The 24,721-nt window shown below is 39.5% G+C and overlaps 2 protein-coding genes across 2 annotated transcripts; both read right to left on the reverse strand.

Moving 5' to 3' along the window:
• Nucleotides 1-4,899: 4,899 nt before the first annotated feature.
• On the reverse strand, nt 4,900-12,016 carry RSL24D1 (ribosomal L24 domain containing 1; the record flags this gene model as incomplete). Its single annotated transcript, XM_079540668.1, has 6 exons — nt 4,900-4,973; nt 6,220-6,305; nt 6,767-6,830; nt 7,458-7,530; nt 8,683-8,796; nt 11,936-12,016. 6 exons carry the CDS (start codon nt 12,014-12,016, stop codon nt 4,900-4,902), a joined length of 492 nt encoding a protein of 163 aa, XP_079396794.1.
• Nucleotides 12,017-15,576: 3,560 nt separating this feature from the next.
• On the reverse strand, nt 15,577-22,898 carry RAB27A (RAB27A, member RAS oncogene family; the record flags this gene model as incomplete). The annotated part of the gene is made up of 5 exons (XM_079540761.1): nt 15,577-15,775; nt 19,142-19,265; nt 19,991-20,094; nt 20,849-20,934; nt 22,746-22,898. 5 exons carry the CDS (start codon nt 22,896-22,898, stop codon nt 15,577-15,579), a joined length of 666 nt encoding a protein of 221 aa, XP_079396887.1.
• Between the last annotated feature and the right edge of the window lie 1,823 nt (nt 22,899-24,721).

The raw sequence follows: 24,721 nt of genomic DNA on the forward strand, positions 1-24,721 counted from the left end.
CCCAGGGGCCAGCATGGCTGGTTCTGCCTTTCAAGCCTAGCATCAGTTCATTAGGTTTGTTAGGAGAGCTGTCTTCATAGCTGAGTCTGAGGACAAATAAGTTTGGGTCTGCCAACTTTATGAACAGATCTAAATCTGCATGGCCTTTGTCACTCTATCCCCAGGTTCTGCATCAGAGAGTATGTCAAGCCTTAATACATGAGGATTTGAAGCACAAACTTGAACTTGCTCAGTGCTGGGAATGACAGCATTGGTCACGGTATGATAGAAAATCATTTGATGTTTCCACCGCTCACCTTACCTGGTCCTGTTTCTTATGGTGAATTGCCATAGTATTGCTTAAAAAAACAAAAAAAAACAAAAAAAAAAAACATTAACCTGGGCAACATCTTACATAAAGAGAGATGTTGTAAACGATGCTATCTCCAACACAGAATTTATGACAGCTTTTTATTTTGATAAGAACTAAGAAAGCTCTCAAATTCTCAGCTCAGAAATCACTCAAAGTGGATTATTCAAGCAATTCTCTTAATCAGCAAGTTTAGCACAGAGTGGACCTTCACAGAAAACAGCTTACATTAACAGTAAACAGTAAGTTTTTTTCAATTATGCAGAAATCCCTGCTTCAGTTCCAGGTGGTAAGCCACGGAAGCACAGTATTAATGCCTGATAAATAACACATCAATTGCTGTTCTGGAGTCCTGTCTGAAACAACTGCACTAAAAAACTGTGCTACCCAGAGAGGCTGTGGATGCCCCATCCCTGGAAGTACTCAAGGCCAGGTTGGATAGAGCCCTGGGCAGCCTGGACTACTACCAGATCTGGAGGTTGGTGGCCCTGCCTGTGGCAGGGGGGTTGGAACATGATGATCCATGGAGTCCCTTCCAACCCAAAGCATTCTGTGATTCTATGCTCATAAGGCAATAGCTGATATCCTTCTTTATTCAATAACATTCCTTTACTGCCATATACATGTAAGATAAACTGCTGTTCCTTCATCTTTAACTCAAAGAACATTTTAATGAGGAGTGACTTTACCAAACAAAGCACAAAATGAGAGATCTAAATGAGGGAAAAGGAAAAAAACCACCGAAATCACCTTCAAATTCAGCTCTCTCCTCAAACCATGCCCTGTGTCCCCACCTGCTCTGGGTAACACTGTGGTTACAATCATGATATCAGGTCAAAGGCAAAAAACTTCCCTGTATTTCACTGAATTCAGTATTCAGCGTCTTTTGTTTAGCAGCTTGAAATTAAATCAGAATAGCTGATCGTCGAATTTGGACTTTTTATTACTGATTTTTATTTATTTTTTTTTTAAACAAGCTTCTGTATTTCTCTGCATAAGGCCTAAAAATTTCATATCTAATAACAGACAGACAGAGAGACAGCAGATTCAAACAATTTTATCAGCGGTTGATTTATTTCTGCTGTCTGCTCCCTCTGGTCACAGCTCAGTGCAAGCCATAAATAAGTCAGGCCAGAAGAGGAGATTGAATTTTTGAGAGCAGAACAGTAATTGAGGAATCGAACAGCCTGGAGGTTGAAATATTTTCTCTCGGGACAGAAGCCTTCGGACCTATTAGCAGCTGTCTATATTGCTTTTCCAGCCACTGACACATATGTCCATGTCAAAATATTGAACTGATTTATGTTTCTTTGTGCTGCAAAAGGACAGATCTTGCGTGGATGCTTGGGGCTCCATCACTCTTACTGTAAAGCTGCAAATGTCTGAAGTCAGGTAACTACATAACCTACAACACACACACGCAATTTACTGCACCAGTCACCATCAAGTTTCTCTTGGGAGCTGTTTTTCAATATTTAAAAGGCATCCAAGCAAACCTAATATTTAGGAGGTTAGAAAAAACAAGGCTTGTAAGCTCCATAAAGCAACAGGAAAATAAACACCTTATTTTGGACATGCGTTGACTATCGCCGCTACCTTGTTTGACTCTCTCTGCTACCTTGTTTCTCACTTGTTGGCAGAACAGAACCAGCCCCCCCCCCCCGGCCGGGCGCTGCTCAGCACCATGGGAAGCCTCTCCCCGAGGAACACCTGTGCACCATCAGCACAACCTGGTCACAAAGCAGCGATCTCCATTTTTCCTGACCCTTTTTCAGTCAGCATTTGAAAAGAAATGACAAAGGAAAGCCTGAAATGGTTTTTGCTTTAAGAAAAAAAAAAAAAAAAAAAAAGCAAACAGAACAGAAACCCCACCACCACCACCGAGAGCGCTGACTCGACCAAAATTTCCACCGAAGCCCAAAGACACCTGAAGCAAGAAGCGATGGATCACCAAACCAACCGATGACCAAGAGCGAAAGAAACATGTCCGAAGTGACCTCTCACGAAGCCGTGGAGCAGCGCCGAGCGCTGCTGACCTCACGGAGGCGCCCCCCAGCGGCACCACAGCGCTGTGCCGCCATCTTTGCTTCAGCCTCTCACTGCCCAACACACAAAAACGAACACTTCTCTCCACCTCCCACTAATTTACCTAAAGCAAAAAAGTGATTTCTAAGGAATCAGTGCAGCACTCGGCTGCTCACGGATTCCCCAGCTACTCGTACTCACGGGTTGCTCGCAGCACGCTTCGAGCCGCTGCTCCTCACGGACGCGGCGTGCCTGCACAACAGGTCGCTGCCGTGCTTTGCAGCTGCCCTTGATTGCAGGCACAGCTGTTACGGAGCCACGCGGGTTAAGCAACACGTGCAACCGGCAGGAAGCTTCGGATGGATGCCGGTGCCCCACAAACGGCCCTTCTCCTACCACCCACAGACCTTCACACAGCGCACAAGCAAGAATCCCAAGTACTGCAACTCATTTAAAGATATGCGGACAGAAAAAATACACGTGTTGATATTCAGTGTTAAGAAATCTTCATATGAAGGGTTATTTATAAAGAGTGCATAATGTGAAATGGCATTCATTACCTTCCTCTGCTTAGCGCAGACTTAATCCATTACTTGTTTTGGAAGAAAATTAAAAACTGGCATTGTTGAACATGAATCACCTCCTTAAAATTCAGGAGAAAAAAAAAAATCCTGCAATCAGATCTTAGAAAAAGTTTCTCACTTCCAGGATTAGGGGAAGAAAAAAAAAAAAAAAAAAAAAAAAAAAAAATCAATACTTACCCTGCAAAACAAATCCAGCAATGCTTTAAAATTAATAGAAAACTTTCATATTTAAAACACATATATTTCATGGGCCATTAAACCAGAATCTATAGGCTGGACACCTTGAAACAAATGAACTATTTCCAACACTCAGAAACCAAGCAATCCCTGCCTTCCCTCCCAGTCTCTGTCAATGAATGTAAGAATAAATATTAGCAGACTTCAGAGAAAACTGAACAGCTCATAAAACAGAAGTGCTACCCTGCAGAGAAGACTCTTCTAAGTTTCTGTACTCTTCTAGGTTTCTGTAACATGGAACACACATGGTACACAAATACTACAAATTAATGGTTGCCCCTCAATTTTTACACTGATCTCATTAGTACTTTTTCCCCCTACTCTCCTTGAACCCAGACAGTTAATAAACTGGAGGAGGAAAGACAACTAAACATCTTCATAATGCTCTTTCTTTCCATATTACATCTCAAACCTGACCCAGCTCCCAGTACAGCGATCTCAATTAACTCCCTGGCTGGGGAAATAAGATGTGCTTTTAGCTGCTCAGGAAGCAAAACGAGTTGCTTCGCTGAAAATTATTTCATGAAAATGTGAAATTATATGTTTGCATTACTAGAACTTTTATCTCATATGACAAAGATTTTAAACACAAGAACATCATTTCATAAAAGATGAAAAACAGCACAATACCCACTTATTTCACACACTCCCCGTTGCCTCTTACCGTGTTCAAACACAACTTTCCTCAGCCACACAATACACAAGTAGGCGGTAGGAGGTTTACCAACTGATACAGCACATATTCAAGTTCAGAACAGAACCATGAGTTATTATTTTACAGGGCAATTAGCACTGACAAGTAAATGTTATTTTCAATACTTTTTAAAGGCTTCTCTAACCACACAGTTGTAGATAAACTATTCACAGATTAAAACAACAGAGTCTTTATCTTGGTACTGATGAACACTGCACAAACACTGCCATGGTAAGCAAATACCTCTGCTTAACATGAGTTTCCTTTCTATCAAAATAATCCTGAGCATTAGGAAAAAACAGTCAGAAGTGTGATTTATTCAGCAGCTCAATCATCATCACTGTAAGTCAAATTTGAATTTCAGCAGCTCAGGAAGATGGCAGTTTCAACTCCAGGCTGGATGTGATCACCATTACTACTCTCCAAAGGGCAGTAAGTCCTACATACAAGTCAGCATTGCTAGGTTTAGATGTCATCTGCACTGTAATTTTGAGGAGACAGACTTTAAGAAGAAATTAAAAAAACACAGTCTTGCATTCATAACAAACTGAACAATTTTCCCAAAGACCAGAGTGAAAATAAATCTTCTCCATTGCACTGGAGAAAAATAATACAACCTCCTCTCCATCCTGTTACCATTACTATACATTCTTACCTGCTTTTACCACCAGCGAAGAACAGAAAAAACAACAAATGTCTAGTACCAACTTCTTCTATCAGGAAAAGGGAAAGTTACACTTTCTTTCTGGATAACAAAGAATATATCTCAAATAACATACTTTATTTTTCATCCCATTGACAAGGTTTTCTCAAATTAGATACCTGTAATTACTGTCCAAACCATTATCCATCTTATTTTGTTTTATAACAACAAAAATTCAAACTCTAAGTGTCCACTATTTATTAAAATGTATTTTTCTTCAATTGCAAGCACAGCTCCAAGAGAAGCCAGGCGAAACAGTAAGCAACTGCTAACTGCTGAGGAAATTACAATAAGAAATACAAGCATTTTAAGAGTCTTCTTCCATGGCCACATCCTCTTGTAGTTTCTGCACCATTTTCTCCTCCAGTTGTTTCGGTTTGCCTTCAAAACAAATAAATATTAAATTTAAAGATGCCTCAACAGGTCCAACAGACACTATTTAGTGATCAGTTGTTTAGCAATAAAGCATCCAGCTTAGAACTATTTATTGTTAATTGCCATCACCATCAAAAGTTATCAAATAATTGCTATAACAGAAAAGCTGATACCATTTTATACAACATCTAAAATGCAGTCAATGTATTCTTTCATCTACTATGACAAGATTTGATATAGCTAACAATACCTAACAGAATCTTGCATAGAAAAAAAAAACATTAATTTTAAGAGACTTCTGTGCCTTCACACATTCGTTACATATGAAGATTTATATTTAAGCCCTCCTGAATGCTGCACTGGGTGGCAATAATGTTAATTCTGAATAACAATTAAAAAAACCCTACAAGATTGACATTTAATTTTGCTCTCTTTCATCCAAGAGACTGAAGAGGAAAAATGTTGTTTGAGAAACAGATGCACTACATGTTATTATGCATCATTCACCTAACACAAGCAAAGACAGAAAACAAATAAAAACATTAAGTATATCCTAACAAAAGCCCATTTCACACACTTGCAATCATGCACTGTGTTAATGCAAACACATAATTTGAAAAAAGTGTAACAGAATTCTAGCAAACACCTAGTAATATATCCCACTTCCAGCTGAGACAAAATCACTAGTAATTTTTATACAACAAGAACTAATGGATATTTTATTCCAACTTCTATTACTGTGTTTCATTAGCTATGTTGTTTTTTCTTTAATAAATATTTTTAAATTCGCTTTTATCAATAAATCTAACAAACCAGTTCTTGTCGTAAGAGGTTTGGAAAGCAGAAAGCAGAGGAATAGGTCTCCACAACTGAAAGCCAATTTAAGAACGCAGTTCACAAAGAATATATGAAATTTTACATGTAGTAGGCAGAGATTTTAGTGAAAATTAATAAAAATATTATATTAAAAAAGCTAAGATTACACTGTAGAAGTGTTTCAACACAGAGAACTACAAAGCATCTACATTTTCACAATTAGCTAAAAAAAAACAATTTATCTACTGTATTTTCTATCAGTCAGTAAGTGGGAAGAGCTATTTTCTACATTCAGTAGCTATCTTAATTCTAAAAAAATTGTGTATGGTTATTTATCAGTTGAATAAGACATAGCAAAAAACCAAGCCCTGCAATATTAATCACAAAATGACATACACCTGTTAGCCTAAGCAAACCAGGTCCATCAAGCTCTTACCTGCATGTGGAGCACGAAGAAGGTGGATGTTCTGTTTGACTTCTTTGATGTCTTCTGCCTTCTGCAATTCTTTGCTCTTCTTTAATCTATCAAGGAGAGAAATCACATTACCTTCAAGGTGGTGGTGCATGTTTTCCATTTAATGCAAAGCAATGTTTAGCTGAAGGAACACAGTGGCTAATAACTCTTGTAAGGAAACAAAGGCAAACATTATTTGAAAACTTATTCAGACGTAAATTGGACAGAAGATCAGAAAGAAAAAATGTCAGCACTGAATTGACTCTTACCAGAAATTTGTGTGAGACTCCAAACCACAATGAAACACTCTGCTACCACTGAGCATCCAAAAGCTACATTTTCTTCGACAACCAATATAGCACATTAGTTAGGTAGCAGAGCAGAGTCCACTCAAACTATTTTTGTCCCATTGCTTTGTACAAAGCAAAGCAAAGAGCCTTTTAAAACTCTTGTTCATAATTGCTCTGGAAAGACTGAATTTCTAATGCAGATGTGCAAGAGCTCTCATAATACAGATACATTTCCTCACCTGTTCATAATAAATCTAGCTTGGCGTTTTTGCTTTATTTCCTCCACCCTCTTCATTGCATCAACTGAAAGAAAGCAGAAATGGCATTAAGTGTGCTCACATACATACAGTTGAAAACACGGGCTTTTTTAGCAGAGCGTGTTTCTACTACAAGGAATCATAATTTAAAACTTAGTAATGTTTTCACTTTTATGCCTGCAAATATCTTCCACAGATAAGCATTACAACAGAAGACTTCACTTGAAATCAGAAGTTACCATCTTCCCCTTCATAGCATTTATTCTTGGCTTACAAAGTAACTCTTCCATTTTATTTGTTTATTTATAAAACAAACTAAAGCAGAATGACTGGGAACAAACAATGGCACCACAGTGTAAAAGCTTTACACTGAGAGACTCTTGGAAAGCTGGAGAACCACTAAGGTTTGTCAAAGACAGCAACTCAAACTAGAGCAATGCTACAGTTTGTTTTCCAACCAGCATCCAAAAAATAAAACCCTGTGTGCGCCCACACCTGTGCACAACTCATATGTGCTCCACGTCTAAAAATCTGGCCATCATTCCAGTAACTTCAAAGAACAATCACTACAAAACCTAAATATTCCAACACGTCTCCTCAAAACATCAAAACATGGTCTTTAGAAGTTGACTGCTCAGCTTTTTTGTTTTTTTTTCTCTCTAAAACGACTCACCAGTCTTGTTCCACAACTCCCTCTGGTATTTTACTGGTTCGTTCCTACGTTTTTCAAATTCAAATGAATTGTCCTATATTAAGAAAGAGCAAATGCAAATTATATACAGAAACATATTTAGATCCAAATTGTCTTATTGCAGCACTCTACTATTAGTATTTTTGGTGGTTTGGGGTTTTTTTTGTGTGTTTTAGAATATCAATTCCTGTATTTTAAAGACCTTCAGAGATTGCTAAACTAGAAGGTAACACATGAAATGTTAGACACTGTAGCAGCAGAAGCCACAGAGATTCATCTGAAGAGACCTATTTACCAAAGCATCCCCTTTGACCATTTTCTTCTTAACAAGACACAGAGAACAGAGTTCTACTGTGGAGTAGAAACTACAAAGCAGACCAGACACACAGAAGGCAAAACTGAACACACATAGAGTCAACAGCATACAGTGCAGGTCAAACCAGTGTTATTCAACAGCCTCTAGTTTTGAAGAAGTTCAAAAATAAACAATTTCATTTTAAGAATATTGAAGCAATATAAATTCATTTGAAATTGTGAAATATTCTCATCAATGACACCGGGGGTTTGGGACAGGCTGATGGGAAGCCTATATCTTTTCCTTTTATTTGAGGGGGACATACTCAGTTTCACACTGATTTATCTGAGGACTGTTCCCTGCCCACAGGCTATTTTTTTTTCTGTAAAGGTAAATGTTTCAAACCAGCTGGTAATCTTCACTGCAGGAAAAGACAGCTCCAATGAAGGCTACAAGTGAGGCTATTAGTGAGGAGTGGCGTACACACACACACACACGCTATACTGCATTACAAAACGAAAATTAGTTTTCACCACAGGCAAACATCCACAGGTCATTCTGATTCTTCCAAAAAACTAATGTTCATTTTCAGTTAAGTGTGACAAAGCACCACGTTAGGTCACTGGAGAATTTTTCCTAACTGGGGTCAGCTTTTACCTATTTATAACATACAGCATCATTTTGTGCCATCAGAAAACACCACAGAGTAAAAAGAAACCCCTTAAGAGTACAGGTGTTCTAAGTCACACAATCTTACCTGCACGCATATACTACTGCTGCCTCACCAACTAGTGACCAACAAACCACCTTAATTCCAAACACGAGGGGACAGACTGATGCTATCCTCAATCACTCTGAATAAGCCAGTCCCTCAGAAATGCCTTGTGTAATATAAAAAGTTCATCTCCTTACCACTGTCAATTCTTTGCCAGCTGCTTTTCGGAATGCTTTGGTCCATCTGATCTTTCTTGGGTTTCTCTTCTTTTTAAAGTTTTTGTGACATTTTGATTTGCAGAATCTAAATATCTTGGTGGGGCAGGGGGAGAGGAGAGGAAGAAAAAAGAAACTTTGGGGTCAAATCGCATTGTTCGTACCCAAATGCAACATAGTATTGAACACTGCAGTTTCTACAACACACAAAAAAAAAAATCTTTCTAAAAGTCAATATTTACATTACATTTCAACAGGACTCTATGCAGAAAAACTAAATCAACATTTCCTTTATTATGTCTACTGATGTATTTCACATTCAATGCCATGTTAAATACAGCCAGTTTCATGACACGCAAGCCCACTGCAGTTAACGAATGAGGTGATGTGAGACACAACCTGGCATTTAGAAACTAGATGGGTCTCCTCATCAGGAATCCCAAACAACGCAGCACAACCACGCTTCCTGTGACAAAGTGAAAAAGCTGTAAAAAGTGAATAAGGAGAGCAGGCAGAAAGCAGCAGGGGCAGAAGCAAGACGAAAGGAAGATGGACACACCAAGGTCTGAATGTTCAGGAATGCCCTCTGACTACAGACGTCACTGGAATGTTCATAGTTCAGAAAGAGAAGAAGACGAGGACAACACACAAGGACTGGCATCGCCCACAGTGACACGAACACCAAGAGTTTGGTTGCTTCGATAAAGCTTTCACTGGCGAAACAAATTCAAGCACTGTTCTGTTTTTTTCTTTATAAAGTCACTTTCACAGCTGTCAGTGCCATACACAAACACAGCTAAGCTGGTTATAAATAAAATACAGGAGAGTTGTGAGAAGTATCATCTGAAAAAAAAAAAAAAAAAGATAAAACCAAACCTGTATTGTAAATCAATAATTCTCTACACCTGTCAGCACTTTTTAGACACAGAGCCATCCTGACAACAAAAAATCCTCACACCTCTCATTTTTTCGGTGTGACAATACAACAACAACGAAGTTAGTTTTTTGGGATGCAGCGCTAAACCTTTCAGAGCAGCACGCAGGAGGAGCCCTGAGCACACTGTCATGCCTTGGACTGAACTTACTGACAGCAGTTACAGCACATACCACAGCACTGACTGTTTTCTGTTGTTTTTTCTTGCTCCCATTTTTCTGTCTATTCACAGATCTCTACATACTGCCATGTACAGTTATGCCACTCATCCACAGAAGTAAATTACCTTTTATTTTTGCTCGTGTCAATATATGTGAATTCGTGGGGTTATATCTGGCTGAATAATAAAGATGGACACAAAATCTCTGTGCCCAGCTGGAACTATTTCCTTGGCTTGAAAACCAAGAGAAACATTGGCAACACTTGATTAATTTTTCATATCACAGCTCCCTCAAAACCAAAACGTTCTTGTTCCAGTAAGGCTCTACCTTAAACCTATAAGTTTAAACTATAAACCACAAAATTCAATGCATGAAGTAGAATTGTCAAAATTAGTTCAAATTAAACTGCAACCTCGAAGTCAACAACACACGATAGCATAACCCCAGATCCCTGTGGTACTGAATTGAAAAACAATAAAAAACAGTTCCATGTTCATTTTCAAGGTAAGAGATGGAAAACTATCTTCAATATTGTTAAGTACCGCTGAAAATACCATTAGATTTCCAGCATTTAAATACCACTAAATGCTCTACTGTTCAAGAAGACTTTTCACTTAATACGGCCTATTAAGGGCATCTATTTCACACAGTGACCTTAAATTGCCTTATATCTTCCAAGTCACTGCTGTATTTTATTTAACCTATGCAGTTCATTTTCAATAATTTAAATCAAAACTGGTAAGAAAAAGGATACTGTTAAATGTTTGGTGCAATCTGGTAGCACTCATTTCATCCCCTGTACATTACCAAAAAGTGGTGAACAGATGAAGAGCTCCTCATAAAGGGGGTTCCCACTATCACTCAATGAGCTGTACAACATTCTCAGAGATCAGGTACAGAAAGAAGTTAACATAAAGTGTCTGCCATCCTGCCCACGACACACGAGCTGCTGTACATTATTGCACTTCAGTATGTCAACAAGCACAAGTTATTTAGTTCTCAAGTTGTAATGAAGTCTTTAATAGATACCAAAGGCTGATCACAGGAATGAATCTGTAACATAACATCTTTTCTCATTAAATAGTTTCTATTATACCCATAAAGAACTATCAGCTACTTTATTTCATAGCCTATATTTAAATCTCACTCCGCCACTCCAAGCTTAGAATATGTTTCTTGAAAGCAGCCTCAGAAATAAAACACTGTACTTCAATTTCATAGCTATGTTATGCCAGACTCACTTTAGGCATCTGGCCCTGCTAGCCATGGAAGCATCTTATGTTCATCCAGGTGGTGCTTTCAGGACTGTTAAAGGTGCATAAAAGAAATTTCACAATCAATAGCATTCACTTAATGCGGCATTGGAGGTAGGCAGCAAAACACCGAGCTATGAAGAACCCTATCCTCCATGCCAAACTGCCTCAGTCCAGCCAATGCCTTTTAGTCAGAAGGAGCAGGTAGGGAGATGCCACTGAGATAAGAAAGGAAAAGGGGAAATACAACAGTGGAACGGTTTGTGTTGGAAAAGACCTTAAAGCCCACCCAGCGCCAACCCCTGCTGTGTGCTGGGTGCCCCAGCAGACCAGGCCTCCCAGGGCCCACCCAGCCTGGCCTGACTTCCGAAGAGATGGAATACAGCACAGTAAGGCCCTAGCAATAGTTACGTTTCTACATTCCCTGCCCACGAGCTTCTCCTGAGCTCTGCCAAACCCGCCGTTCTCACGAGCGCTGCAACCTCCGAACCTCGCGGCCTTCCCCGGGAAAGGCAGCAGCGTCCGGCCGGATCACTCAGACGGGGAGCGACCGTGCCGGTATCGGTTCCGACACGTCGGCAGCGGAAGGCAGCGGTCTGGGCGCGCTGCTCCGTTTCACCCCGGGCTCTGCAGTGCCCACCGAGCAAGACGGAGGCTGGGACACCGCGCGCACGCGGCCGTCACACCGACACGAAGCCCGAGCGGCTGTGTGCGTCCTGCTGTGACGGTCGCGTCACATCGGCCCGCTGATCACAGACCTGCCGGCAGCGCGGAGTCCGCGGCCCTCCCGGAAAGCACGGGGCCGCCGCCGGAATGGGCCTGAGGCGGCGCACACCAGGCCCGGGCCGACTACGAGTGTCCGTTCCCGCCCCCCCCCCCGGCAGTACCTTGCAGTCGTTGCGCACGAACATGACGCCGTGGCCCGGGTAAATGGGCCCGGAGCAGAAGTAGCACTTCTCGATCCTCATGGCCGCGCCGAACCGATCCGCAGGCCCCGCCGGAAGCGCTCGCTCAGCTGACCGGAAGCGGCGGATCGCGTTCCGCACAGCGCCCCCTGGCGGTCCTGGGTGCCAACGCCGCGGCGAAGCGGAGTTCGTGCGGGGCCGGCGCGGAGCTGTGGCGGGGCACGGGCGCCCCCTGCCGTACGCATGGGGTCAGGGCGGCGCGGAAACCCGGAAAAGCCCCAACGCCGCGTGCTGGGCGTGCGGAGAGGCGCCTCCCCCGGGAGCTCCGGGCCGCAGGCACGGGAGCTGGGAAGCCAGCTGATGGGCAGAAATGGCAGAGACGCACACTCTCGGTAGCTTTATGAGGGAAGGTGTGAAGACAGCACGTTTACAACTGGACGCAAAAACCCAACAGGAGTAAACGCATTTACTTAGGGCTAGGGCAGCTCTGCCTTCCGTTATTTGCAATTGCAGTCCTTTGTTTTCAGGCTGTTTTTTGTCCTTGTGACTCAGAGCATACAATTGGTTGGAAGAGACTGCTAGAGGTCATCTAGACCAAACTCCTGTTCAAAACATGACAAATTACACCACGTGGCTCAAGGCCCCATTCAGCTGAGGTTGTACTGCCTTCAAAGATGGAGATGCACTGACATCTCTGGGCACCTGGTCCAGTTTCTGCTCCCTTGTGGCTATGTGCTCACAACAGCAACTTTCTCAATGTTTATAAATACTTTTTTTATAAATATGGAAGTGTCACCTCTACTCTTCTATGCACTGGGCTGCTTGTGGCACCACACAGGAAGCACCAGCTGCCCAGCTGACTGCTCTGGTCAGTGCCAGGAGAGAACAAGCAGCACTGTGGCCAGAGCAGGGAGTTTACGTGCACCTAACCTAAAAAAAGCCTAAAAAAAGGCACAGGGACAGGAGCACATAACAGAGTTGAACTGATGACAACCAGTAATGCCACAATTCAGTTCAACAAATGCTAACCAAGTTTAGAGCAGGAATGTTTAATCATTTTATATTAATAAGAATAAAACATCTTAATGCAAACACTTTCTGAAACCTTCTGTTCTATTACAGATCTCAACATTCTCAGCTAACACTGCATAGAAAAAAGCTTTTCTTGAAAAACCCTTTTCCTCATAACATCAAAGTTTTCATTCTTTCTTCAAAACCAGCAGCAGACTGATAAGAATACTGCAGCTCGCCGTCAATAAGCATTTACCACAACTTCTCATGAGAGCTAAAAAGACAACAAAAGAAGATTGAAGTGTGCCGTAAGATTTAAGGCTTACATCAAAGCAATTTTATGTAGATTCTTTTTATACAGTAAATAGTTACACATAATATGCATGACAAAAATATGACAGTTATAGTATTTAATATCTAATATCCAATCTAAACATAGGTATCCAAAAGGACTTTATTTTTTATTTTTTTTTAAACAGCATTTCAGTAGTCACTTAGCTCAGAAGTTGGCTGCAATAGTCCTCACTCTCTTCAGGAACTGGATGGAGCTATTAACACAGGAACTTTCATTAAAGTTAATGCATGACAAAGTTCCACTGCAACCCTCTGAAAAGCAAAGAGTTCTATTAAAATAAATTCAGACACTTAAGTACATTGAAATGTATTTGTGTCCTACAGTAGAGTTTGATACTTTACTGGTCAGAAACCTGATGATAACTTCAAAAGGCACTGAGTTAAACTACAGTAACTCTGGTCCACAAGCACTTTAGAATCTTGGTATGATATAATAGAAAAAACTACATTTATTCAATATAAATTTCTTTCATCTTTATCCTAGCCCCAGAGTAGTCAAATTATATTGCACTTTCAAAATATTCTGTGTAGGTTATGATAAAAATCTAATATTTACATGCTGCTGTTAAAGAAGAATACATTACTTTGTAAAATATTTTAAGAACCAAGTCTTAACACTTATTCTTGCATTCTTAGTATAACCAGAGGCTATGTATAATATAAAGGGTTTTTTTTCCTTATAGCTCCTATTCCAGAAACATTTTAGGTCCTTCAAAAAAAATGTGTCACATTGCAATTCACGTTTGTAACTGATACAGACAATTGCCTGAAATTGCAGTAGCCAAATAGACAGAATATTTAAATAAATAAATACATCATTTCTAAATAAGTGTTAGCTTTCGACTTCTGTAAACAAACTGCTGTGGAAAGTCTATAAGAAGACTCAGTTTGGTGTGTTGACTTTAATTGGCAATACTTTTGATTTATACAACATCTGCCAGGGTAGAAAACAAGTTGGTAGGCACATCTTATAAATCTGTCTGGAAAAAAGAAAAAAAAAAACACCAACAAAATACTGATTGTTCTTCAGGTTGTCATAAGAATAAATAAGAAAGATTGAAGAATAACATGATCCACCAAACCAAAATTGACATTCATGTGATCTGTAAGTGGAGAGGAGGGGAGGAGTAACTATTCATTTTTAAGGAAATTGACAAGCCATAAGTGAATATATGATAGCCAAGATGTACAGGACACAAAAGTTGCAGCAGAAAATAAGCATTATAAATTTATAGAAATACTGATTTAGACAGAACTGATATCTCAGCTGCATTTCGCCAGAAGACAATCTGTATCTATTCATAATCACTATTCATTTCTCAATCCATATTTGAGGAAACATTCCAAATCTGTGTTTGGTTAAAAAACAAAACAAAACAAAAAAAAAAAACCTCAGTACAAAGCACTATTTTAGATGAAGTTTTGCTGACATCTACATTACCCTACAATCCTGTTAAAACAATAGCAAAGAACATAACAGATATACACTTACACCATTGACATATCAATATATGTATACATATGTTCTAGAAATTCAAATGTCAGGAGGTCTCGCAGGCTCTGTTGACTATATTTTATGTAGTACAGTTGTAGTTTAAATGTTCACATCCGTGACCTACAAAAAGTGTTCTGCATCCCTGTGCTTCTCTAAAACATTTTTCATTCTATGTAAAATATCTTTCTTTTGGCTTTTATCACTAAATACTGATGGTTTGAGAAAATAATGAAAAGTTACTTACAGGCTTTTGCAAAAAATACAAAATTCGCTCTCTATGATTGTCATTGATTGATGAAATGATTAAATGCTTCTGTTAAAACAGACTCAAGAACCATGTTGCTAAGCTTGCTAGTTTGTGGACACTAGGAATAGTCACAATATCTAATCTAAATGCTTAGTGTTCGGAGTTAATGGAGCCTTCAAGGAGCAAATGAAAATCCTTATTTCAGAAACCTATCTTTTCTTACTGCCCATATATGAAGATTTTACACTTGTTAATTAAAAGTCCTCTCCTTCCCTTCCTTCCAAAGTAGAGAATTTAGGGAATACACAGTACTACACTGAACTTGCTCCATCACTAATAAACTGCACAACTTGCAAACAAAACTCAGTGTTGCTTGAGAGGAAAGCAAAAAAATTATTACCAAGAGTTAATAATGCTCATTACCTAACTATGAGATGTGATTTGTCTATAAGTTAAACACTTAAGCTGCAACTGTACTATAATTAAGCATGTACATTAAATTTAATTGTAGCTGAGTCAACAGCCACATTTGCCTTTTTCTTGCTCCTCACTCAGTTGTTCTGTAGAACTGTGCCCATTGGAACGCACTACCCCTTCTGGGATCCAGGATTTATCCACACATCGCTCCATGCGCTTCATGATGAGGTCAAGCAATGTATCAATGGCTTTGCTTACATTATTCCCATTAGCTGCACTGGTTTCAAAATATGGTATCCTGCAGAAGACAAAAACCACACATTTGAATCACAGCTTATATTCATAGGAGCATAACCAATACATCACTCTTGCTATATATACTTAGAAATTGCACTAACAGTGTTACTGTTCCTCCTTAGAGACACTAAGTGGTCAGTGGTCTGAAATGTAAAAGAAATGAATTAAACGTCTTACTCCGTTGGTAGGACAAAAGGATGAGCATTAATTTACACCTTGGGATCCACATTTTATGGAGGCACTGGTTGTTACAAAGTGCCAAGGCTCATTCACCCACGAGAGACACAATTTCTTAATATGGCCTTCTCTGAAGAAGTGTTCTTTACCAATTTCTATCTACATCACGAGGGTGTCTGCAAGAAAGGGAGTGCACGTATGCACTCCCCCGGCAGGCAAGGCAAAGACTCCTGATGCAGTATTCTTATCATCACTACAAAAGGCATCACTGAACTAGAGCAACAACTTACGTATTCTACAATGTCAGCAGCCCCAGTAGGGGAATACTTTTACTCCTGCAGAAATCTCTCCAGCAGTGAAACTTCAGGGATAAGATACTCTTATTATTATTATTAAATTCAGCAACACCTGCCCCCTTAGCGAACAGCGTATAAGCCCTGGGTAAGCCCTCATCCACAGCAAATAATCATAAACAAACATAACTAAATGCAGACACGCTGCTTGGGAACCCAGATTTTGAGGGAAGCAGAACATGTTGTGATGGAGAGCATGTGTATGATGTTTTCTCCTCTCTCCTTATTGCTCTAAGCACTGCATTCCTAGCAAGACAGGAAAGCTGCAGACAGAGCTGGAGATAAAGGAGAAACCACAGAACTAGGGAAACGAACAAAATATATGAGTTTATATCACGTGTGAAAGCATTATCATAATAAAGGAAGGAACAAAGTCAGAAATAAAGCAAGCAAAGCAAGAGAGATGCTCAAGGGAGACTGAAAACAAAAGTCAGAGGAAGAAGCAGAAAGAAGTAGGACAAAGGAATAAGAATCAACTTCATCATCAAGGGAATTGGGAAGATGGTGATAAGTTAGAAAAAGTTAAAAAAAGAAATAAACGAGTGTTGATTTCACCCAACTGAAGCTAACTACAGATGTAAAAATAGAAGTACAAGCAGTAGTAAACATAAGCACATGCAGGACATTTGCCATGTGAGACACCATTAGGTTAATGAAATTTAATTCCAACTTCTGCCTGAAGAAAATTCAGTGCGTCAAAAATGTGAAGGAGCACCTTCTTGCTATTGTACTTCTGACTGCACACTTAACCAGTATGCAATTCTTATTTTTAAGGATTTTTACAGAGAGTAAGGTAAATAGGACTCCCCAGATTCATAGCACTGACTTCGGACAACCTTATGTCTGAGCCAACAGGCAAATTTTCAAGCAAACACACTGGTACCTTCCTCCACTCACCCTCTGTATTTTGGAACTGGTACAGCAGGTGGCTTCCCACAGTTCTCCTGCAAACCTCTCCCTTCTCTAAGGAAATTCTGAACGATCCTGACAAAGTCCAGGCAATGGTTTGGGATACCAATTCCTGTCATGATGACTACATCGCTACAATTTCATTCCATTGACACTTAGATAAAAAAAAGGTGGGGGGTGAGATGGTATTTGTACATACTCAGACCTTTGTTAACAAAAGTTTCTGGGCACCTTACTATTACAAATATACCACTACTTTTCTTCAATAGAAAGGCAGCAGGCTTTGACCCTTCATCACAGGGTTGAGCCAGACCAGCAACACCGTTACCACCTGCATGAATGAACTCTATGTTTCCGAACTAGAAAGGCTTATTAAATTTGCAAGATCCAATGGGTGGTCAATAACACTGTATTACTGTCTCAGTGTCTAGGTCTCCTGCAGCCATTTTCAAAACACAACACTCACCAGTACAGAAAGGGCATACTGACTATCTCACACTTTTGTTATGGGAAGACTGCTGCAGCAGGATTTATCTTGCATCCTCGAGAATGGAAAAGTGCGTGACTCTTGGTAGCTCAATGCCACAGGGCAGTAAATCCATTTGGTTCTACAAAATAGTTTGCTTCTGAATTGTCTCCAAGGATACTTCAGGGTGAAAGAAAGCTAGCTTCTGACTATGTGTGTAACAGAGAAATAGCATGGCATAGCAGGACTAGACCTGCAGAGCAAGACAATTAGCATTAAGGACCCAGCGTTAACAGCATGTGTATTTTGTGAGCTTTACTTTGGACTTAGCTAATCTAGTCCCCTGGAATCTCCATGACTAATCAGAATGCAGACTACTGGTTGGAGGCCATCATCTAGTTTAGTTTTCATTTGAGAAGGAATCCAGTTCCCATGCAAGAAGGCTGCTTCACTATGTGAATCAAGCCACAATAAATGGGTCAGATTTCCTTCAAACGTGTACACTAAATCCAAATTTACACTAAATCCAAATAGAATTCAGAGATAGGAATCATGGAAGAGTTTGGCGAAGATTAATACAGGATTAATTAGTGTCTGATAGGAAGAAAGGTCTGCCACAATTCCTTTAAGGTCACATGATCCTTGTCTGTGGGGACGGGGAAAGGCTGTCTTCCAGCTGATTTGACTGATTGTTCATTTTCAGACTCTCTGGGAGAGTGCAGACGTCTGCACAAAAACAAACAGCTGAGCCTTTTGAGGCTAAGTGACTAACAACTCAGCTAAGCACAGGTGATCTGCAACCTGAACTAGAACTGGTCTTCTGTGGGAACTCAGCACTCTGTAATTAGATTTTCCAAATGCCTGTGAAAGGGTCCCAAGGTTCTCCAAGAAACTGAGGTTGCATGTTTCAACTGTCATGCCAGTGGGCAAGGGCTGCTCCATAACAAATGTTGTAATAAAACTCAACTTCTAAATTAGGATGTAATTGCTTAGTACTGCATTTTCCCTCTAAAATCTGATGTGACATTAATCAGTTAATCACCTCACCAAATGCTCCTTTAGATTTTCATCACAAGAGGCCCAGGCTTTCTGTGTGCCACAGAAAGCATCAGCACAGGAAAGAGCAAGCAATTAGACCACCATAATTCACCTGCATTTTCAACTGAAGTCTATCTTTTTTACCAGAATGTTTGTGAAACAGTTTACTTCACTTTTCCTTTGCTTACTGCAAGGAAAGAAAATTAACCACCCTCTAGTGCAAAAAACACAAAATCTTAGGTAATGTAGAAAACATTTAGTTCTGACAGGAAAAAAAAAAAGAAAAAAAAAAAGTATTATGCAGGTCAGTTCAGCATTCCAAAATACTTATTTGCACAATAATCTTCCATTCTACAGGAAAGACATTACAGAAAGCATTTAATTTTGCTTTAAATACAGCAATAACTGGAAGGAAGGAAGTTACCCATATTTTTCTGCAAGTTCCTTAGCCTCTTCTTCTTTCACCATTCGTTGGTCTTCCAGATCACTTTTGTTTCCACATAATACAATGTCAGGGTTTTCACAATACGCATGCATTTGTAGCTGACCTAACAGCAACAATACGAATAGGAGTCATGACTTGCTGTCACACAAAGCTTACCAAGAATGTTGTCACATTTCAGGGGACACAAAGATCTTCAGAAAAATTACTTTTTGGAAAAAGGAAATACAATTGTGTTCTGTTCTCTCTCAAGACTTCTGCAATTGCACTGAGGAGCCAGGAAACAGGTAGACATCCACTATCACACACGCAGCGAACAAGCCAGAGGAGCAGAAGCCTGACAAGAATCTGTATATTTGTAGCTTAAGGAGTTATGCTCATCAAGCATCTTCACTGAACTGCCAGAAAAAAAGTCCAACACTTTCATATGATGGATGAAACAGTGGGTTTGGGAACTGTTTCCCCTAGACACATCAGCCTAGTAACATTCACTTTCTGTTAAGCTTTGCTGACAAAGCTTCAGCCAAGTCAAATATATTTTCCACAGATGTATGGTACTAAGCATTACCCAAGCTGGGGATAAGTTCTCTCAGCCTGCTAGGTTAATGTGCGAGGTTAAGTAAGCAAAGCTGAATTTCAGGTAAGCACTAGAAGCTCCCACTAGCAGCTCTTACAATTGCAAATGGGACATTTACTTTCTTCTTCCTCAGAAAGCTTCAAAACCCAGTATTTTCAGTTGTACTGCTCTGTGAGACTTTGTATTTGCAAGAATAGCTCCCATCCACCACTGCAGAAATAAAAAGAAAGAGATGAGAAAAAGAAATGTCATACTTATCCAGTTCCTGACATTAAGGAAGCTTTGCTCATTTGTCAGATCAAAGAGTAGAAGAAACCCCATGGCATCTCTGAAGAAAGCAGTTGTTAAGCTACGAAACCTAGACAAGGAAAGCAGAATTATAAAGTTACTTTGAAAATATAATTGCACAGAGTCGTGAAGCTGAGGTAGCTAAAGACAAGATTAGCTAGAAGAAAATATTCATCATGTTTATTTTGTTGATGTAGGGACTGGATAACAGGAATTGCTAACATTAATATGTCCTAATCCAGGCGTAAGGAAGTCAAGGAGACATTTAAATAAAGCCCTTGAGGCTTGAGTGAAAGCTTTGTATTATACAGCACGCTTTCATCAGGATTCAAAAATTAAAATAAGAACAAAAATCAAACTTTGAAGTTAAACTTGTTACTACATACATCAGTTCTTGATTTTCACACAATCAACCACTAGGATACCTGTCTTTTAGTAGACAAGTAGGAAAGAATCCCTGCAAAGTGATTTCAGAACTCTGACTTTTCTAAGGCCTTGGCATAGACACATAAATTTAGGATAAGAAATTTAAAAAAAACTTTAAAAACATCTGTATGCATTGGCCATGAACTAATAAGCCAAAGACAAAAAGCAATGATTACAGTTATAGTGTTCTAATTTAATTCAGTTGTAATTTAATGGGTACTCACAAGAAACTTTTCATCACTGTCAAACACCATATTAAATGGTATTTTCCCATCCCAAGTCATACAACTAAAATGTAACAGTCAATAAGAAGAATTCACATACTCCATTCCATTTGCACCTAGCTTGGTAACACCTGCTTTACATTCTGGATTGGAGAGGTGGGGAGGGAAGCCTACCTTTCCTGCCCTGCAGTATCCCAGAGCTGAAGATGTATCCTCTGCCCTCTGCCACCAACGCCATCTGGCCCATTGGGTCTGTACACCTGTAAAAGGGAAGTTTGTAAGACAGAATGTTAACAGCCCAACCTCTATGGAACACAAAATAACTGACCCTTAAAGTCATTAAGTGCAGCAGAGCTATCACTGTCAATACAAGGATTCACAACTACAATTCAATTTCCTTATTTTAAAACAAAAGTAATACAAGTTGCATTTCAATTTTGTATCTACTTGAGTATTTAAATGTAAGAGTAAAACTGGAAGTGGAAAACCAGTTTCCAATACTTCACATTCTTCACATTCCAAACAGAGTGAGTAGGAGCCACTGAGTTCTCATCAGACAAGTTTATTTTTTGTATTTGATTTTCTACTTTTTTACTATTATGTTCCATCCTGTCCAAGTGAAAACGTAACTAAGAGAGATCATGCAATCTGGCAGTACATTTGTAACACTAACAGAACCTCATTAGCAAACAGAATGTACTCATGAAAATAAAGATGCATCTTTTTAGCTGTCAAAAGATTGCTAAAAGAGATGGGATAGATCTTGGATCATAGACTATAGAAGCAGAAAGTGAATGCTAATCATGAAAGCTGAGGAGTTTACTCAGCATGACAATATAAATACGGGCATCTGTTAGCTTTAGAAGGATCAATTAAAAACAGGCTCATTTATTGTTCAGAACTCTTCATGTCTTTCCCTTCAACTGTCACTGTATGTAAGATTACTCGAGTTAACAATACTATCTTCAATGACATAAAAGCTTGCTGAATTTATGGATTATATGAATTAGGTTGAAAAACATAAATCTTATCTTGAGTCATCAAATACTCTAACCAAGAAAATCCACCACATGTACCATCCCACAAAAAGAACACTAACTTACTCAAGGCACAAGTTTCACACGTCACAAAGACATTTACTTCCCCCACTACTGTGGTGCACATCATCCACCAAAAGCTAGTCTACACAACGTCTGTTTCACCATCCCCAGTATCAAACTGACCTACCAAGTGTCATCACCAAACTATCTTTCATAGCGCCTTTCAAACACCTCCAAAGGTGAGGAATCCATTACCTTCCCAGGCAGCCCATTCCAATGCTTAACCAGCCCTTCCATGAAGAATTCTTCCTAAAGTAAAATCTAAACCTTCCCTGGCTCAGCTTGAGGCTATTACCTATCACTTGTCACCGAAGAAAAGAGATCAGTATCCACCTTGCTACAACTTAATTTCAGGGAGTTGCAGAGGTCTCCCCTCAGCTTTCTTTGCAACAGACAAAACAGACAAGGTGCCTATTCAAACAACAACTTGGGGATTAGAAAAGTTTAATGTTTTACTTTCCACAATTCTTCCCCACTAATGATAGCTGCTCAGGAAGCTAGATCAGCTCTGTACATTATCTGTATATTACATTAACCCTTTTGGCTCACATATATTAGAATGGTTTTAAAATTAACATTGCAGTCTTTGTTCACATTCAAGTTCACAAACAATAAGAAAACTATTGCAGCCCAATCCTTCGTCATGTAGGGAGTTCAACAATGAAGGCACTACTCCAGCTGCTATGAGCACAACTCACTGAGGAGACACTGCTCAGGGGCGCTGAGTCTACAAAATGGCTGCTGACAATCAGCTCTTTTTTTAACCTTGGAGAAAGCAGACACACGCACAAATAAAACCAGGCAAAATAAAATAATTTCCTTATCACAACTTTAAGTACATAGTAACTATAGATGGCACACTTACACATAAGGATTAGCAGATCAGACTAAGCAGATGAGGAAGTAGATTCTAGTCACCAGCAACAAAAGAGCAACCATTTTGAAGTAGCACACTGCTTGTGAAAACTCACCACTCTCTTTTCCCGGAAGTCGATGCCCACAGTTGTGATAAACTTGGAATTAAATTTGCCATCTGTATACTGGTAAAGAAGGCTGGTCTTTCCTACTCCAGAGTCACCAAGCGCTAGGAATTTTATGAGGTAATCATAGTCCCCATCAGACATAGTGAGGATTCAGGAGACACCTTAGAAAGCAAAGCAAAAAAGCATTAGTCAGGCAACAACCAAGCTTCTTCTGACAAATGTTCACAAGTCACCATTTGCAAAATGAAGTATCCAGTAACAGGACCAGTTCTGACATCTTTTACACTGCTTTCACCTTAAACTCTTCTTTGTGCCAAGTATCAAAAACAAACCCTGACCAAGAACAAAACAAAAAAACACAGCTGATTTTTATTACACTCCTCTTACTTCAAAGAGAAGTCAACACAACAGCAGACTGAAAAATCACTGTCAAAGAAAAGTGTTCAACATAACTGGAAAACAAACCTGCAGAACTCTTTTTAACCTGTGTGAAAGCTGGAAAAGCTGCTTAAATGCCTTGATGATGCAATTCTGATATCACATTCACTGTGATGGGCTGCCCAGGGAGGTGGTGGAGTCACTGACCGTGGAGGTGTTCAAGGAACATTTGGATTTTGTGTTGAAGGATATGGCTTAGTGAGAACTATTGGCGATAGGTGGATGGTTGGACTGAATGATCTTGTAGGTCTTTTCCAACCTTGGTGTTTCTGTGGTTCTGTGATAATATTAATATACACACAAAAAAATCCATTTGATTTTTAAACTGACAACTACATTTAAATAAAAAGGCGCTGACATCTCAAAAAGTTTTTTCCATACTCCCAAAAAATATTTTACCACCTCAAAAAGTTTTTCCAAAGAAGCAAACTTTTTTTTTTTTTTTAAATAAAGTTTAGAGGACAAATTTCAAAGTTCTTAGCCATGATGCTAGCTCTAAACTAAATAATGTTTGATCTACACTAATCAAAGTGAAAAAAACAGCTAGAGTGTATGACAAAAATGACTGGAAAATAGAATGTATAGTAGAAAGACTGCGGCAAATGCAGTAGTACTTTCCTGTAGAGTAGCTACCGAGCATCTCTTCCCCCAAAACAAACAATAGAGAACGGCCTTATGTTGTTTTCAAAGAACTGAACATGGAAAGATAAGACTAAATAACCTAAAAGCAACAGAAAACTGACATAAAATTGCCTGTTATCAAGGAGGGAAATACAGAAGTACAAAAAATAAGATAGGTTATGAAATTAAATATAAAAGAAAGTTAAATTTGCTGTTTCCACTGTAAGTATGTATTTTTGGAATTAGTTGTAGTTTGCACTAGATAAAACTACTCATTTCAAGCCAAACACAGCAGCAGTTTGCACCAATGGCAAAACACCAATTCATTTCTTGAATCTCAGTTCACAGCTTGAGGTTTGGAATGAGCCCCATATCTCTAGGATGTGGGCGTCAATCACCACCATTAAACTAAAGCCATAATTAACTCTACAGTTTCAGCTTTATGGCAGCACAGCTCCTGGATACAAAGCAGAACCGTGATTGACCAACACAGCCATGACTGGACTTACCACAACCAAAAGCAGACAACGGTCAGATTTACTCCAAGATAGTCTCCAATTGCAAAGCCAGCAGAAAGCATTTGACACCTTTTTGCTATTTCCAGTCCCGAAATCTCTGTTCCCACTCAACACTTAGTTTACATTATTCCATCCATTACAGTAAGACAATGCAGTTATACATTTATCTCCAATAAGCTGATGTATTTCACACTGTCACTTCCACACCAGAGATAAATAATTTGCTTTCCAACATTTTGTTTTAATACTGTGTTTTACAATAGAGCAGGAGGTTGAAACAAGAACAAAAAAAAGCAGTTAACAGCTAACAGTTATTTTTATACAGACGTACCACAGCTTCAGGCCTGCATACACCACACAACTGACAGAGTGATGCATTCAACAAGC

The sequence above is a fragment of the Tetrao urogallus genome, assembly GCF_951394365.1.
Source record: "Tetrao urogallus genome assembly, chromosome: 11".
Taxonomy (NCBI): domain Eukaryota; kingdom Metazoa; phylum Chordata; class Aves; order Galliformes; family Phasianidae; genus Tetrao; species Tetrao urogallus.